The sequence below is a fragment of the Vidua chalybeata genome, chromosome 21 (assembly GCF_026979565.1).
Source record: "Vidua chalybeata isolate OUT-0048 chromosome 21, bVidCha1 merged haplotype, whole genome shotgun sequence".
In the NCBI taxonomy this organism is placed as follows: Eukaryota; Metazoa; Chordata; class Aves; order Passeriformes; family Viduidae; genus Vidua; species Vidua chalybeata.
Genome location: NC_071550.1, coordinates 4,889,649 through 4,903,714, shown reverse-complemented (window position 1 = coordinate 4,903,714; position 14,066 = coordinate 4,889,649). Strand labels below are relative to the sequence as shown.

General features: G+C 47.6%; 1 protein-coding gene across 4 annotated transcripts in view; it reads left to right on the top strand.

Annotated features, from left to right (window-relative positions):
* Nucleotides 1-13,738, top strand: part of FUBP3 (far upstream element binding protein 3) — a 39,222-nt gene extending 25,484 nt beyond the window's left edge. For 3 of the 4 annotated variants that reach the window (XM_053962160.1, XM_053962159.1, XM_053962158.1), the window contains 7 exons: nt 634-775; nt 5,302-5,462; nt 6,154-6,227; nt 6,721-6,797; nt 10,462-10,533; nt 11,230-11,357; nt 12,357-13,738. In XM_053962160.1, coding sequence (XP_053818135.1) covers nt 634-775; nt 5,302-5,462; nt 6,154-6,227; nt 6,721-6,797; nt 10,462-10,533; nt 11,230-11,357; nt 12,357-12,365 — 663 coding nt within the window. In that variant the 3' untranslated portion in view covers nt 12,366-13,738. The remainder of the gene's footprint in view (nt 1-633; nt 776-5,301; nt 5,463-6,153; nt 6,228-6,720; nt 6,798-10,461; nt 10,534-11,229; nt 11,358-12,356) is intronic. The other variant, XM_053962161.1, reaches the window with a different exon arrangement.
* The last annotated feature ends 328 nt before the right edge of the window (nt 13,739-14,066 follow it).

The window sequence follows — 14,066 nt, the reverse complement described above, 5'->3', positions numbered from 1 at the left end:
TAATTTGTCCAACAAGGTCCATAATTTGTCCATCCTGATATCTCTTCTAACCTGATTTGAATACTTGCTTTCATAATTTGCTGTAATGATTCACTTAAATGTTGAGGTCTGTCATGATAGCCTCTGACTGCCCATGGCATTTGCTTTTGGAAGAATCACTTACCCAAAATGGGTATGTCCTTTAGGTGTCTTTGAACTTAAAAGCTTCCTTTGGAAGTTTTGGAAAATGTGCGTTTCTGCTGAGTAATTCCAGCAGGGTGACACTTGAAAGGGTTTGAAAGCAACTTTTTTGTGTGTCAGTGCCAAGATCCATTGTTTGCTCTAAAGAGACCCCCCATCACAAACTGAAAGTCCTTTAGTAGTTGATGCTTATTTATGGGTTTATTTCAGCACATGTAAAGGCAAGCATTTAAAAATAAAAATATCTTCCTGAATCAGGAAGGCAACTGTAACCTACATTACTTGGCATCTTTCTAAAGTGCTTCAAAACCTTGAATGTGAAGCTGAGGTCCAGGAATATCTCAATTCAATGTTATTGATTATGAGGCAGTTTAACTGACCTGGCTTTATTTTGTTTTTAATGTGTATTGGTGCCAGCATAAAAACACTGATGCACATGTTTTGCCTTCTAAGGAACGAGATGGCTTTGGAAACTTGGCTATTGCCCGAGGAAGAGGTCGTGGCCGTGGGGACTGGAGTGTTGGAACACCTGGGGGCGTGCAGGAAATCACCTACACTGTTCCAGCTGACAAGTGTGGCCTGGTTATAGGCAAAGGTGGGTTTAGTGACTCCAAATACCACAGCTTGCAATCCTTCTCTCTCAGGATGGTCGTGTTCTTGCTGCCTGACAGTGAAGCTTTGGGGTTTTCTGTGGTTGTAGTGTTTAGTGCCCAGTGAATGCAGCATAGGAAAAAGCTGTAAGTGCTTGTGGTTGTTTTCTTTGTGGTGTTCTCACTCATAATTGTGTTCTCCAGACCCTTGTTCACAAGCTGTAAGAGAGGCTCTTAATGCAGAGCTGTCAAATAAGCTTGTTTTATAACAAGCAGCTGGCTGAGAAAAGGCAGGTTCATTTGTGGATTCTTTTTACAGAGAATTTGTTTGAAGGACGGTTTATCAGGGACAAGCAGAGCAGTAATTTCATCCTTCTGTGAGTGCTGTGTGAGGAAATGGAAGGTCTCTGAGTGTGGTAATAACAGGAGTTGCTTCCAGCCCCTGAAGTGTGTGATGAATGAAGTGAAGTAGGAGGATTTCTCTGCCTCTGCTGGCACCTGACCTGGCACAGAAGCCTGTACCACTTGGCTGAGCGTGTTCCACTGCCATGGAGGACCCTTGGCTGCTTAGCCAGTGGATCTCTCCATGTTAAGGAGATGGATGGGGAGTCATCCTCTCAATCAGGACAACCCTGTGATGTTATGAAACTGAGCATCAGCAGCAGACTCAGTTTGTCAGAGAGCAGGAGCTGCACGTGGGGCAGTGGCAGGACTTAGGGTAGAGCCAGGAGCAGACAAACTCTCTAGCTCTGAACTGCTGTGACGTGTCTGAGCTAATGTACTGACCTATCCAAGGCAGTGTTTCATTTTTCTATCTGCTTATTTCAGAAAGAATGGCATATGCCTGAAGTAGTATTTAAGTAATCACAGCTGGCTTTCAGCCTCAGCAGAAAATAGAATAGGAATAGATAAGCTTCAGCAGAAAAGGAGGCAGAGACTTGAGGGCACTGGGCCAGGTTTCAGTGGCTGAGAGTGTTCCTGACAGGAGGGAGCTTGTGGTGAGACTTGTGGCCTCTTTCCCTCCTGCCCATCTCTGCTGTTCCCTGCCATGAGCCTGTCCCCACAGCACCCTGAGCTCCTGCCCTGTTGGATGACCAGGGACATGGGCAGGTCAGCCCTGTAGCTGCAATTGTTTTCAGATGTTGTTTTTTGCCACAAGCCTGTTCACAAACCTGAAAACTTTTTTCAGTATGAAAAACCACCTGCTTTCCCCATTATGCAGAAATTGCAGTTATTATGCTTGTCCTCACTGAACAGTCCAGTTGGCCAAAAGATCAAACAAAGTAAATTTTAAGCCCATGAGTGAGACTTACATGTACAGAAAAATCAAATTATAATGAAACTTTATTGCTGTATCCATTAGTCATCTTTAATAAAGGATCAGAAAAGGTCACTTGTTGTTCAGCAGTGCACTGAAGTGGAGCATTTGTGACTACAGAGAGCACTGTGTGCTGAAAAGATAAATGCAGGTAGTGGAGTGAATGTCCCAGCATTCAAGTGCAGGGCCTGGCACAGCCTCACTGGGGGGTGAAGGGTGGCTTTTTACCTTTGTTTCCACAACAGCAAAATAGGGATTCTTACTTGGCCAGATCAGAAGCTTTCTGGAGTGACTAATTACTAGTTGTATGGTGATTTGAGTGCTGGTAGCATTGTAATACCACCTTGTAATCGGTGTTCTCACAGTGCCTGTGCTTTTAGGCTGCTGCAGCCTTCACTTTTGTCAAGTGAGTGATGGCTGTAGCATTGCCATTTGGGGTCTGGACCAGCATGGATGTGCTGCACTCTCCACACGTTGATGCAAGACAGGCAATTCTTGTTATTTCCACCCCCGCTGCCTGTGGGGCAGTGCAGGGCTGAGGGGATCTTGGTGGGGTTTTCTTAACAGTGACCAATTACAAAACCTTTGCACTCCCTGACAGTTTCTGAGCAGTTTCCAGCTGTTGGGTGTTTTTCCTTGCTGTGATACAGAATGGGGCTGTTGGCCTTCTCTGTAAAATCTGGATGAGGACTCTGGGCCATCAGCTTGGTCCCGAGATCAGCACCCAAGCAAAGAGTGCTGACCCCAGGTGTGGTGTGTGTCATCTGACCCTGTGCTCCCAGCTCCATGTGACCACTCGAGAAGCAGGAAAAAGAGGGAGGCTGGGAAGTTTCTCAGCTCAATTTCTGCAGCATACGTGACAGATCTGGTGCCTTTTCCTTGTGGACATCTCAGCTTGGGAGCATGAGCTTTTAGGAGCTGGTGGGGCTCCCTGCAGATCCTGCTCATGCCTTTTTCCCCTGGAGGGTGGGTAGGTGCAGCTTTTCTTTCCCAAAGGCCCTGAGGAAGGGTGGAGGCGAGCACCATACACATGTCAAAGTCTGTCTGTGTTTGGTGGTGCTTGGAAACAGCCGCTGACTCCCTGGGCCCCCCTGGATTTCCATGATAAATACGGCGATCCTGACAGATAGCGCGGCCGGCCCGGCTCTTGTCAGCTCGGCCTTTGAGCAGGTTTGATTAATTGCTTTAGGATTTCACATCCAGCCGGGAGGCCGCTCCTGGATCGCTCCTGCCCCCCATCAGGTGGAAGAATGGAGGGGATGAATGCTCTATAGACAGCCACCATGTGCCGAGCGGTCACCTCGCCGTGGGGAGGACATCTCCTTCCGGCACCGCCTTGCATGCTCTGGAGGCTGGCTCGGGGTAGAGCACTTCCACATGTACCAGGCTGCAGGGTGAGGAGGACAAGGGCACTGAGTCCTTCTGGTGTGGGAGTAGGAGCTTGGAGTCTCCCACCAAACCTGGAGAGGCAGCTAACTTAATTCTGCCGTGTGGTATAGGAGGGAGCTGCTGTAGGAACAGGCCCAACAACCACAGGCTTGGTGCTGAATGCTAAATGGGGCAATGATTTGAAATCTGTATTCTCCTTGCTTCCAGTTTGAGAATGCTTCGATTTTTAATCCCCTTTTGGAAGGAGAAACTAGTCTGCAGTGCAAGTAGCAACCTCGGGTTGTGCCTCTGTCACCCAGTAAAGAAGTTGTGCCACTCCTTCAAATTGTGTTGCCTGAAAGGCTCCTCTGTTTTCACAGAGCAGATGAAATGGCTGTTGATTCAGATCTCACCTCGATATGTAAAAAACAGAGCTTCAAACAAATCTGCATCAGACAAAAGCATGACACAAAAAAAAAAACCTCTTGGTTTTGAAACTTCATCTTACTCCTTTCCCATGCTTGACTGAAAGTAAGTGGGTTGGCTTTTGGCTGCACAGTACAATCCTGTTGTCTGCCCGGGGATGTGACATGATTATCTTTTGTTAAATGCATCTTCAAAAATTCATTTAGAAAGAGTTAATTGCCCTTTGGCAACTTTTCCTCCTCCCTTCCCCAAGAAGGCTTTAAAATGTTAAAAAGGTCACGAGTCCATTACAATGAAATGAACAAGTGTCTGCAATATCCACAGTTTGTTTTGAAATTGTGCTGGATGTATAGAGATGGAAATGTGAGCAAAATTGAGGCGTTTATTTTTTTGGAGGTTCTTTTTAATGAAAACCAAACAAAAATCTCTGGTTAGTTTCCTTTGCTCTCTGTGCTGCTTGCTGTCTATCCTTTGAGCTGGTGATTTTTTTGGTTTGTGATTTAAAAGCTGTAAAACCCCTTCCTTCCCCACACCCTTTAATTTCTCCAGTTGAGTGGAGCTGGTCTGTAAGTTGTGTGAGCTTCCAAAAGAAGAATTGAACCATTGTAACATTGGCTGAGGCTTTTGTTAAGCAAATTTCATGAAGAGACCAGGACCTAGCAAGTCTTGAGGAAATCAGATCCACTTTGACTGGCCCTGCTGCATCCTGCTGGAAGCACTCCTGTGCTCTTGTGCATCCAGATGGCAAACGAGCCAGACATGTTCCCTGCATGCAGAGCTAACTCTGAAATAGCAGGAGACAGCCTGGAATCGTGTGCTGCCGTGCCTGTGGAGGGATGGATGTGTGGCTGCAGGGTGAATAGCAAACCTTGTAAGCAGAGGCTGCTCTAAGGCAATAACCTATCAAATAGCTCATGTTTGGGAGAAGGCTTAAGCTTTGTTATGTGGCTGGTGGCTTTTTGCTTTAGTGATGGAAAAGAAGAAAACCCAGTATGTTTAGATTGCAGGTGACCTTCGTTTCCTAGAGGATTTGAACAGCTGTGCAAAAGCAATGGAATTCAGTCAGTGCAGGTTTTGCATCTGTTTTGTCAAAGTGTATCCCAGTCACGCTGCATCTTGTTGGGAGCCTGGCAACGGGCACTTAGCGGGGCTTGTGTGTTTTTAAGCAGCATCATCCACGACCCCAGAAACTGTTACAGTAGCTCAAGGTTTCAGGTTATGCTTGTGAAACAGATTAAAGGAGCAGCACGAGCTCAGGCACTGTAGTTTCTTTTGCTGTTGCCATCCTCAGCCCACCTCTCCCAAGGCACACAGAAGGTGGCTGAAACTGTAATCCGTTCCCAGGACCTGACTTTGATACGATTTTATGGAAGGATGTGCTGGATATCCCTCCTTATGTCTTGGCTTTCTTCTCTTCAGGTGGTGAGAACATCAAGAGCATAAATCAGCAGTCAGGAGCACACGTGGAGCTGCAGAGAAACCCACCCCCAAACACAGACCCTGGCGTAAGAATATTCACAATCAGAGGGGTCCCCCAGCAAATCGAGCTCGCTAGACATCTCATAGATGAGAAAGTTGGTGTAAGTTCCATCTCTGCTCTCTTTCTCTGTCCCTTTCAGACATGCTGTTGTCACTCTTGGGTATCTCTAGGCCTGGACTCCCAGGATGGCACAGAATGTACGTGCTTGTGTTATTCAGCTTCAAAACCATTTGCCTCTTAGCAGCTGGCTTGAACTTGATGGCCCTCCAGCACCCATTTGGTTAATTTTTGCTGTGGTCCCAGAAGGATTTGACTGTTGACATAATCCTGGGTAGTGTACACAGCTATATGAGAGGGAAGAACAGCAATAATAAGGTATGAAAAAGCTGTCAAAGGAGATTTTTGAAAGGAAGACAGTAGTGTCACTGTGTGAGAATGACACAGTCCTGGCAGCATCGTCCTGAAAGTAAAGCACTCAACTCCTTGCTCAGTAAGTTCAGGATGACTTATCTTACACTTAATGCAGTGCTGTGGTATTGAAGCTTAATATAGTCAGGCTGCAGTACTACTGAATGGGGAGACTTTGATAAAAAAGTATGGAAGATACTGAACTGGGGCATGGCAAAGCTGAAAAGCTGCCTTCATGCTGAATTGTTTGAGAGGAGAAGGCTTGACAGCAACCACAGGATCCATGTGTCCCAGGCTGTCTTCTCTCCTTTCTTACTACTCATAGTAGCTGCCTCCACCCCATACCTGGAGCTGGCATTAAATATTTGTGGATTCTGTGACAGGGTACCAGCATGGGTGGACCTGGAGGATTTGGTCAAAGTCCCTTCAGCCAAGCACCTGCTACACCTCATCAAAAGTAAGCTGCTGCACCTCCTCACCCATGGGCTGGGGGAATGGCTGGGAGCTAGAAAGTGCTGGGAGAAGGGTGGAGGGCCCTGAAGGGGTGGGGTATGAGTGGAGCCTTTTAAAGATTGAGCAGCAAGTGAGCTCAGTCCTTTAAGCTTGACTACAGAAAAGATATCATCTATTAAATGATACACAGGTAGGTATTGGCATCTCCAAAATTCCTATCTCTAGTGCAGTGAGAGCATGGAAAGAAGCCTGAACTGCACAGAGCACAAGGAGTGCTGTTCAGTGTGATGTATCTTCACCTTGGCTTCATGAACAGATTGATACCAAGGCAGGTCATAGCAGTTCACACCTGCACAGCTTTCCTTTTGCTCCCATGTTCCCTGTTTGACCAGCAGCTGCTGACTAGAAGTGAGAACTTCTCTTCTCTGGCAGCTTCATGTCTGTGGCCTGGTAAGTATTTTATTGTTTACTTGAGCATGGCTTTTTGTCCTCTGCAGTGGTCCTCAGGCGTTCATGACGCAGGGCTGGGGCAGTACCTACCAGACGTGGCAGCAGCCTGGACAGCAAGTCCCAAGTAAGTGCCAGGCCTGGGTTGGAGAAGGGTTGGTGTTCCCTTTGCAGTCTCTGCTTCGTGCCTGCAAAAGGCAGGTTCACCCATGAGACCACGTGTGTGAAAACAGCAGAAGGATTTCCTGAGCAGAAGAGGTGTGTGGAGGCACACGGTGGTGGTTGAGCTCAGAACAAGCCGAAGGCCATGGAAAACTTTTGCTTTTTGTGTGCTTAACTGCTTATTGCCTCTTTCTGGTCTTTGGGTAGAAACTTGGTCCTTGCTGTCTGTTCCTCTCTTAACAAAAACATTTCTGCCTGTGGCTCTCTTCTCCCAGGATTCTCCAGGCAAGCACTTGATGACCACATTTCCCCCTAACAGGCACACTGTTGGTGCTGATCCCTCCCATCTCTTTGTTCTTGACCTTATAATTTCTTGTTTATTTTTTTATTTATTCCTTACAAGCTTTTCTCACTGTTCAAATTCCAGACTGATGGAACAACAGGGGAGAGGGATGCAGGAAATGGAAGGAAGGTTAGGCAGGGGCTCCTGTACTGGTCATTTTTTCCTGAAAGTCTGTCGAGTCAAAATTGAGCAGTTTGGAATGGGGAGTCGCCTTTTCAGAATAATTCAAGTAGTAAATGCTGATGGTGATGCTGTAGCTGCATCACCCTGTGTCTCCAAGAGCTGAGGAATAGTTTGCTCTGAACAGAGCAGATTCACGTCTGCTTGGTAATCTCGGAGCTCATGTGATGGTGGTAATGTCCAAAGGACCCTTGCAGTCACAATATTTTAAGAAATAGGAGTTTTTAATAGTCTGGTCTCATTAAACTAAAGCTAAGCACCAAAAGGTGTGTGAGGAGGTAATTTTAAAGGGGTTCAATGGCAGATAGTTTTCACTGCTAAGGCTGATTTAGCAATGAAGCAGGTTTTGAACTTTGGTATAAATTTGCTGTGCCTGAAGTAGAGGAATCGTTGCAGGGACAATGCCTGCAATTGCACTTGTGATTCCCTGTAACACTGATCACCTTTGAGTGTTTATGACATTGTGAATATGTGAAATTTGGAAACCTCAGTGCTGCTTTGTTCACTTGATGCATTTCTGAAATGTGTGCTGTGGTGGCACATGGGAACCCTAGTGTTAAAGTGTGTGTTAAACTCTGGATGAGTCCTCCCTCTTAGCAGTTACAGTCCAGAAATGATGACTTTCCCTTTGAGCTCTAGGGTCTTGGAGAAGGTCAGCAGTTGTTCTGGTTTCAGCACATTAAAATGCAGTGGTGGGCTTCAGTGGACTTTTCTTCTGTACAGGAGTGGAATAGTATGGTACTGAAGAAGAGTATTTTCTCACTAACTTGTTTTACAGGAAAAATTGTTACTCTGCTCCTTTGCTTTGCACCCCCTAGGGCTCTGAATTTCCCTGAGCTTTGGGAAGCAGAGCAGTCAGTGCAGCAGGGAAAGCTCCACAAAAACATTTAACTTTTATCTTCCATAGATCCTTGGAATAAATGCTTACAAAATAGCATTGCTCTTTGCCTTGCAAGATGCCTTTAGACACTCTCCTTGGTAACTTAACTTCTTCCTCGCCTTCCTGAAACATCCCCTCATGCTGCCCACCAGTCGCTGGGGAAAGAAGGATCTCCCTTCCTACAGCAGATAATCATCTCAGGCTCACCCCTCCTGGCTTTGGAGCCTGGTGTAGGAAGCACAGCCCCCTTGAGCCCCCTGATGACCAATAATGCAGCTCATACTCCAGTGCAGTTTTGCACTGTCAGGTTTCAGGTGGCTCCCAAAACCCCTGGAGCTTCCTGCCTTGCCATTGTCCTTCCCCATGTGGGTTTAGTCCCACACTGCTGCCTTTTGGAGGCAAGTGTTTTATTTCTGCAGGTGAACCTGATGGAAAATGTTGGCTCCCTAGTTCCACGTGTGCTTAGGATGCTCCCTGTTCCTGTTTGTAGCCAGGCACACTGACAGCAGGCTAGGTGAGGAGAGAGGACCCACACATAATGCTTTAAGGACCTTCACCACTCTTCTCTGCTGCAGTGGTGCCCAGGTGGAGCTCACCAAGGCGTAGGAGGTTGTTGTAGGAAATAGGCAAATACCTGCTTTTGCACTTTTTAATTTGAAAACAGCCTTGTGCAGGGTCCCTTGCCCGAGTGCTGCAGCCTGTGTGTCACAGCTCTGTCAGCCCTGTCACAGCGCCGGCGTCCTGGGGACAGCCTCGAGTGCCCTCCTTGTGGGAGGAGGGGCAGACCCCCACCCCTACACATGTATTTAGATTTTAATTACTTCCCCCATCTTAAATAAATTAACTGGCTGGGGAAACATTTTGCTGTGAAATGCATTTAGCTGCGTGTCCTTTCAGCCTGCTGTGGACTGTAATTCTCCGAGAAGAAAAGGCATTGAAGGAGGTCCTTTGTTGGCATTAGCAGGTGGACAGTTGAGGCAGCCTTGACCTCTGCCAGAAAAGGTCCTGACTTGTAGCGTTGGTCAAGTCTTTTAACCCGCTTTTATGCCCCTGGACAGGACACTGCTGCCCTGTTCCCTCCACCCACTTCACACTTGCAGTGTATTATTTCCCCCTTCCCCCCACTTCAAAGCCCCCCTTGGGCCGGCGTCGGGGCTGGGCTGCGCACGGAGCTGGGATGGGATGGGAAGAGCTCTGCTCCACGCGTGTCCTCTGTCCTTGCCTCTCTTTGTCCCCAGTGGCTCGTGCTCCCCACTCCTGCTGTGCCTCTCTGCAGCTCCCAGCTGCTGCGTTTGCTGCTCGTTTGTCCTGTGTGTCACTGAGGGCTCTGTGCTCCCGCTGGGATCCCGGGAAGCCTGGGAAGGGCAGGTATCCTTCCTCTGTCCCGGCTGGCCGGGCTCTCCCTGCTGTAGCACTTGGATGTGCTGGGTTGAAGGTGTCTTAGTGCCTCAGAGATGGGGAGTCTGTGCTGGGTGGAGCCCAAGGTTTGGGATCTGTGAGGAGACACTGGCACCACTTCCCTTGGAGCAGTGTAGGAGCCTGGAGATGACGCCATGAGCCAGCTGTGGCTGTTTGGGATGTCGTGGCTGCATCTTCAGTGATGCCTGGGCCGTGCCCCCCGGGCAGTGGAGCTGGCCGTGTCCTGTGCAGGGCTCGTGGCACCTTGAGGAGTCAGGAGCTGAGTGGCTGCCCCAGAGTTGTGCAGGTCATGCTGTGGCAGCTCGTGTGTGTGCAGGGTGTATGGAGGGGCATTGCTCACAGGAGTCCTTCAGCTCTGCTCTGCTGAGAAAAATGGGGGTGAAGGATTCAGCCCTTGAGAAACCAATGAGGTGACTCAAAACACGGCCATTCCCTTGGCAGCTCTGTGGAGGTGACAGATCTCAGCTGTCTCAGCTCTCCTGCGCTGAGTGCAAGCAGACTGGGAGCTCAGGGTGGCTGACTGCAGACTGGGCAGCTCCCAGCCACGTGCTTTGGCTTGAGCAGGTCCCACCCAGCAGGGTGACATTTGGCTTCATGCCCTTCAGCAGATCAGGTGTGATCAGGAATTTAAGATTTTCCTCAGCTTCCCCTGAAGATGCCCAGCACTGTAGTAAAGTGGAAGCTGAAGTGTCAAGTCTGGCCAGCTGGGGTAGACCCAGGGCCTGCCTAGCGGAGAGGTAGATGTCACTGGCTGGAAACTGTCACCTGTTCCATACTGACGTGCCCCTTGTTGTCATCTTTGCACAGGCCAACAGAGCCAGCAGCAGAACAGCCATCCCGATTACAGCAAAGCATGGGAGGAGTATTTCAAAAAACAGAGTGAGTGAAACAGGCTAACTGGAGATGAATCAGCTCTTCTTACAAGGAGTTAACTCTAATCCGATGACTTGCATCTCCATCCCTGCCATTTTTAGCTTCCAGTCCTTTCCAGATGCCCTCTGGTCCTGCCCTGTTGGTGATGGTGCATGTAGTGCTCCCACGGAAAGCTCTCGGTTGTGCTGTCGCGTCTCGGGAGAGCAGCTCCCACTGAGCCCCGGTCCCCTCGTGCCCCTGCTTGCAGCCAGCCAGCCTGGGGGAGACGGAGCACGCAGGAACTGCTGCTGGCAAAATCCAGAAAGCTGGAGCTGGGTTGTGAGAGGGTAGGAGAGCTCAGGGAAGGTCACAGGCCTGGCTCTCCCCACCGTGTTACGGAGTGCATGATCCCGACCTCTGGACTTGCTTTGACATGGAGCTGCTGGAGGCTTTGCGCCTTTGAGGATGAGGGCTGTGCAGGCTGTCAGCCTGTCCCTGCAGGAATGCTCTGGGTGCTTTCTGCCTGCTCTTGCTTGTCCCTCACAGTCCAGCTTGGAGCCCGTCCTGCCATCCCACGCAGCGGAGCCCGTGTTGCTCTGTCAGGCGTCTGCAGCAGCTGGAAGGGGGCTGGCTCTTCTTTAAAGCTTGGCAAAAGGAGATCCTAAGCCTGGGCTTGCATTTCTGGAATTGCTTATCTCTCCCTTTTTTCTTCTTTCCCTTCAGGTCATGCTGCCAGTGCTGCTTCTCAGGCAAGTTCCCAGCCGGACTACACGATGGCTTGGGCAGAGTATTACCGACAGCAGGCTGCCTACTACGGGCAGACACTAGGGCAGGCTCAGGCCCACAGCCAGGTCTGTATTCACCTTCCCCAAACCCCTCTGCTCCTTCTCTTGGGCAATTGGGTGTATTGGCCTTGCCCTAGTGTGGGGACTCTCCTTCAGGCTCACATGGTGAAACAGAGATGTTTTATGGCTGAGGAAGCGATCACAGAAGTGTTGCCTCAGCATCGAAGTCTTATTTTCCTGTACAGGGTGGGTGAGGGTTTTTTTGGGAGAGGACTGGGAGGTTACAGGCAGTTGTTTGACTTTGGGGAATTAAAGTAAAAGGAATGATGAAACCAGGCTGGTGAGGCAGCACAGCACTGATGCATCCCAGAACTGAGAGTGCAGGCGCTGCCTTTTCTCATGCTGGGACAGGAGCTGTGTGCTCACCAGCTCCCTGACTCAAAAATTGAGACCAAAACCGTTGAAAAATAATTTGTATTCACCTGTTTCCAAGTAAAATCTCCCCTCAGCTGTCACACAGTGCACGCAGAGTTGTGTGAGATCTATCCTCATGACACTCGGTGCTTCATGGAGCAAACAAAGCGGCAAAAAGTTTGCGCACAGCACGGGGGCACCTCGCTGTGGTCTGACACTTGTCCCCACGGCTCCACATTTAGCTGTGGCTCCCGGGAGCAGAGGCTGCTGTGGATGCCAGCCCCCAGCAGCTGCCCTCCCCTGCCCTCCCCTGCTCTCCCCGCTGACACCGGCGAGGTGGAGCCGGGCGCCGGCGCTCGCCGCGGGCGCTGGCCAAGTGTGACCTGGACGCGGTGATGAAAGGGCTTCTCTTCATTCCTCCCCGAGCCTGCCCTGCTAGAAAGAGAGATCTTGTTTGGTGAGGGGCAGGAGAGCTCTGGGACGGCGTTAGGGCAGAGGGCTCCAGTGGCAGCTCGGAGCATCCTTTGAGCTCTGTTTCCCGCTCAGCTGCAGCGGGGACAGACCTGTGTTGGGGGAGGAGGGCTCGGCAGCTTGGATAATTTCCTGCTGCTCAGTAACTTTTCCTTTTCTCTCCTCTCTCTTTCTTTCCAGGAGCAGTAGAACAAGGTCCTCGTGGCAATTTTTTTCCCTTGGAATGGTTGTGGAAGAAAACCTTTTTGTAACAGAGGTTTCTAGATTTGCAACATTTTGATGAAGACTTTTCTGTTTGTGAAACACTAGCTGTAGGATAATCTATACTGAACTTTTCTAAGAATCAGGAACAATTAGTAATGTACTAAACGTATGGACATGCTGGTAATTTTGTTTCCAAATTTATATTAAAAAAAAAAAAAAACAAAACTCCGGGATTCTTTTTGGAGAGAAGCCAGAGAATTTGCAGGCACCAAAACGTACCCCAGAGATGTGACATTTCAACATGTGGGTTTTTTTGTGTGGTTTTTTTTTTTTCCTTTTAATTTTCGATCTTTTCTGTTGGAACAGAAAGAGTGGCTTGGAAGTCTTAGGTGGTATGTAACAAATCTTAAAAAGAAAAAAAAAATTTAAACAGTATTTAAATATTCTTAAATATGTAAATTCATTAAATGTTTTACTTCTAATTTCTTGTATCTTGGCTGTCTTTGATTTTATTGCATTTTTTAAAAACTGAACTATGATATGTATTGTAATTAATGATATGATTTCTGTATTTGAAACAGTTACTGTTTGCAAGTTCGGGGGGGGGCATTTTGTAGGGTTTGTATAATTTCTAGAGTCTAAAGGGGTAATATAAAAACGTGTTAATTTTTTTAGCAATACATGTTTTCATGTCTCCATTGCTAGTTGCATTTATGTATCTAAGACCTCCAAGCTTGTTAAAAAAAAGAAAAGCAAAAAAAAAAGAAAAGAAAAAAAACTTCTTCTATGCTCTCAGAAATATAAATACTGTTATTTTTAATATTAAAATGAATCTGCTATTAGTACCTTTAACAAACACTGTGGAACATAAAACCATATAAAAGGTAGTAACTATTTTTTAATTCCAAGGTGTTTTCTGCTTTTTTGTTTCTTTTAAATATTTTCTTATCTAATATTTGTCAAATTACCTAGAGAAATAAATGAATCTAGTATTAACCACAGTATGCTCTAAATAATTTTGATTTAATAAAAGGGATAATATGATTTCTGATGTTTACTGTAGTGTTTCTTGTACAGATAACAGTGTATTTTTAAAGGAAAAACGGAATTGAAGCTATTTTTTCTTGCATTTTTAATTGCCCTGCGGGACATTCCGTTTTTAAATGTACTGAATTTACTGTTCTTGGGTTCTTTCCTTATTTTTCCTTATGCTTGAAATGTCTAACTATAAAGAACCGCGATTGGATAATGTTGAGCATGGTGTTAAAAAAAAAAAAAGTGTTCTTTTTATTTGACTGACAGTTGCATTTTACACTCTATATAATAAAATTTCCACAAGGTGTCTTGTGGGCCAAGTATTTCCCGTCTGTTGGACTCTGTTGTTCCCTCTCCGCCGCGTCCCAGGGAGTTTGGGGTGTCACTGAGGGCAGCATCAGCATTAATTTTGGAGAAACTCTGTCACTGTCACATCCCCCTGGTGCTGTGACACCGAGGATTCCCTGGCAGTTTCTGTGATCGCTGCCGTTTGGGCCAGAAGGGTCTGTGGTAACACCAGGAGGTTTCCTCTGCAGCCCTGTAAGGGTTTCACTGCTGAGGAGTTGGCAGCCCCTGGTTTTAATGCTCTGGACTTGTTGCTCTTCCCCAACTTTGTGGCTGAATCCATCAGGATCCATCCCTGCAAGGGGC